At 51.6% G+C, this 3,366-nt stretch overlaps 2 protein-coding genes across 2 annotated transcripts; both read left to right on the top strand.

The window, feature by feature from the left end:
• Positions 1-112: 112 nt before the first annotated feature.
• Pmar_PMAR003888 (hypothetical protein) lies at positions 113-590 on the top strand (the record flags this gene model as incomplete). The annotated part of the gene is made up of 2 exons (XM_002776659.1): positions 113-467; positions 517-590. Coding segments are annotated over 2 exons (429 nt in total), but the record flags the coding sequence as incomplete, so codon positions are not given.
• Positions 591-935: 345 nt separating this feature from the next.
• Pmar_PMAR003887 (hypothetical protein) lies at positions 936-1,922 on the top strand. Its single transcript, XM_002776658.1, has 3 exons — positions 936-1,696; positions 1,747-1,820; positions 1,867-1,922. Exons 1-3 carry the CDS (start codon positions 1,013-1,015, stop codon positions 1,889-1,891), a joined length of 783 nt encoding a protein of 260 aa, XP_002776704.1. The 5' UTR covers positions 936-1,012; the 3' UTR covers positions 1,892-1,922.
• Positions 1,923-3,366: the final 1,444 nt, after the last annotated feature.

Here is a 3,366-nt window from a genome sequence, read left to right as displayed (position 1 = left end):
GGGTGTGATCGGGGGACGGCTCGTTGCACGTGTTTGATTATCCCTGGTCTGTTATTATTTGGTTTTCGGCTCGTACTCGTCTCTAAGAGTGTCGGTGCTGAGACAAGACATAATGACATCCTCCAGCTCCGACGCCACACAGGCAGCAGCAGCAGCAGCGACTCTGGCGGCCGCTTTAGAAGAGCAGGAACATGAGGAGCAGGAGCCTCCACCCGCGGATGGTCTCGAGCCTAATCATGTTCAGCTCATTCGTAATACAGCGCTGGGAGTTATACGTAATGGAGCACAGTTCGCTGAATGGTTACAAACTAAACGCCGTGGAGATAAGCAGTATACCTTCCTTTTCAAAGGGCTTGGCCACGACTACTACCAGTGGTGCTTATCGAACCCTGAGGAGTGTAAACGACTGGAGGACGCAGCACAGGAGCAACAGGCTGATGACGCTGAGTCGGATTCTGATGCTAGCAGTAGCAGTAGCCGTTCTGAATCGAGGAGGAGCTCTAGGAGTTGGGATAGGAAGCGACGATCCAGATCTAGGTCTCGCGAGGATCGTAGCCGGCGTCGTCGTCCGCGGAGTCGATCTCGTCGTAGTAGGCGGTCGGGCAGCAGCAGCAGACGGAGGTATCACTCGAGGCCTCGCAGGAGGAGGTCTCCCCCACCATCGTCGTGGCGAAGACGTGATGACGTTGAATCTAGTCGCTATAGGAGGTCTAGATCTCGTAGGAGGTCGCGCACGGCCAGGGGTAGGGGTCGATCTGGGTCTAGGAACCGACGCATTGAACGGTCGAGTGAGTCTCGAGAGAGGTTTCTAAAGGCAGCTCGAGAATGGTCGATTGAGCGAAGGAGGAGATCGGAAAGTAGACTAAGGAGGGTGAAGGAACGAGAAGAGGAAAGGGAGAAGGAACGTGCCAGGGAGCTACCAAGTCAAGGCGCCACATTCCGTGATCGTCAGCTGCGTGGGTATCGTGGAGGTGGTGGTGGTGATTATGAAAGGAGGCCTTTGGGCAAGGGCATGAGCAGTTCTTGGAATAGAAGCCCATCGACGAGACAGGTCGCCCCTCGGCCTCGTCCGAAACCTGTGAAGGCGAATAAGATGTATGGGTGGAGCGACGATGAGTATGTCGAAGGAGAGAGCCCGCGGTCTGATGGCGGTGATAACGTTGAGCATCTACCTGCGAGGGAGCATGTTGTCCCTAATGAGGCCAAGGGATGGTATAGGGGCTTGGACAATCGGTGGAGGCGGGCCAGGATAACAACGACACCGGTATTGACAGTGAAATTAGATCATAAGGGGCAGGTCGTACACGCTAAGAGTAGTGCTGAACGCCTTGCTATGTTGAAGTCGAAACTCTTATCGGGAGGGAAGACGGCTGAGGGAAAGGACGAGGAGGAGGAGGCGCCAGTGGAAGCGGCTGCTGCTGCTGCGGTAAGCAACAATGAGCAGGGAGTGAGGGATCTGAGTGAAGGCCGAGAGGCAGACACTGACGACACGCCGAAGGCATCCCGAATCAAAGTGAGTGTTGATAAACGGAAGACCCGTAGCAGTACTATAGACGAGGTGGATGGGGAGGAATCACGTAAGCGGAGAAGGGCAGGTGAGGAGAATAAGAAGGAAGAAGAACTGCAGGTTGAAGATAAGAAAGCTGACGATGGGAGATCTCCTAAGAGGAAGACCTCTGGGTCGCCCAGAAAGGAGGTATTACTACTACTGTCTTGGGAGATATACTCATAGATTGGTTCTTGTAGGGCTCATCGTCACCCTCTGTGGAGGCACGGCAGAGACAACTTCGTGCAAAGTTACTTGGATCGAAACGGAATAGGTAGGTTGTCGTCTTCCACTCTGCTCACTGAATTACTGTGTTTTAGTGATGATGGTGGTGGGGCTGGCTGATGTGGACGTGTAACAATGCTATGATGACCGATTGAACTGATATGGTTAAAAGCTGCTTTTCCACCATCGGAATATGCCTTGTGTTATCGAGTACTGTCATCCCATCTGATTCGACGAACATCTTCCCGCCTCGACGATTTCGGTGTTTCTTTCCGCTCTTTCACACGAGGAAAGCAAATACGATCAAAATTTATGATGACGGTTACGTAGCAGCTCTCCTAGAGGATTTCCTCCACTAATTTTCATGCACCTATCGAACGCACCATACTCCTCCAATTCTAATAGAGAGGCCTGCTCAGCGAGGTCCTGTTGTACGACCCTATTACTGCTGATCAAAACAGGATCCTTCCATGACCACTCTAAACACTTTAAATACTAACCTCAAGAGAGGACCCAGAATCAACACCGCTGCGTACCACTGCTATTTGAGTCCGAAGCTAGGTTTAGAGGGCAGACAGTGCGCGCAGTACATTTGCTGGGTTACTTACTCGGGTCTTCACGACCAGTGGTTGGCTTGGAGCAATCGTTGCATGCTGAGCAGATTTACATATGAGCCCACAGCCGAACTCGATTCATGCTTTGAGTGCATCTCATGGCGAAACTGCCAACTTCGCAGTGCGAAGTCGAACGTCTCGACTCCAGCCCGTATCACCCGACGACGTCGAAAGCGCGAGCAGCAGCTAGATATTACAGGCATGGCATTTTAGCTAGCGTTTAGCACGCAGCCTACCACCTAGCTCCATCGTTGAGCCTTTGTGATGATGCATTTCCGAATATATTAGTGATAACTGTTCGCTTGGTGATCTTTTCGCCGACGTGTTCAGACTGTGTTCTTAGCAGCTCTCGCCTTCTTATCCTCATTGAATGTTTAAGGTCGTAGCGTTGCCTGTTCTATGTGCTCTAATGGCGTCGGATCTGTCAGGATGCAGCTCCGACTCGACAACCACCACTCTTAGACGTAATATTCAAGTGAAGGATTGTGATCGTTTAGAAAGTATTTCGTTCTACGCTGATGTTTCTGATCATTTGTTGTGTCTCAGCTACTGCAGGAGCTCAAGTGACTACGCAGGCTGCGTTGCGCACTACTACTCGGAGCCTCATCACTACAACCACCACGACGGAGCCAAGGAATACCACTGTCAACTGCATGAACGGCGATTACTATTGTCAAGTGATGTCTGGTGATTCAAATAGTTACTGCAGATATTATGGTCCTAATGGCGGCCTGTGCCAAGGACTCAACATTCAATGCAGCTGTAATGAGATGCCAACGACCACCAGAGCACTTCAGCCGGCTACCCTCTCCAGTGAAGAGGCGCCGGCAAGTGGCCCGAAAGGTTCCACTACTGGGGACGGGAGTGCTCAACTGTTGGGCCGCAACATGGACTGAACTTTTACTGAAATCAGCCGAGATCCGGTCGTTTTAGTATATGCAATTCGTCAATATCAGCGGTAAGGGTGAGTAACAGGTCCAG

The sequence above is a fragment of the Perkinsus marinus genome (genome assembly GCF_000006405.1).
Source record: "Perkinsus marinus ATCC 50983 genomic scaffold scf_1104296953070, whole genome shotgun sequence".
Lineage (NCBI taxonomy): Eukaryota > Perkinsozoa > Perkinsida > Perkinsidae > Perkinsus > Perkinsus marinus.
This window is presented reverse-complemented; position numbering and strand designations above follow the sequence as displayed.

Bases quoted from the DNA above. Each gene is read 5' to 3' on its own strand.
- Pmar_PMAR003887 (XM_002776658.1), top strand. From the start codon at position 1,013: ATGAGCAGTTCTTGGAATAGAAGCCCATCGACGAGACAGGTCGCCCCT. The intron at 1,697-1,746 runs GTATTACTACTA...TGGTTCTTGTAG, and splicing joins CTGGGTCGCCCAGAAAGGAG to GGCTCATCGTCACCCTCTGT. The intron at 1,821-1,866 runs GTAGGTTGTCGT...ACTGTGTTTTAG, and splicing joins CTTGGATCGAAACGGAATAG to TGATGATGGTGGTGGGGCTG.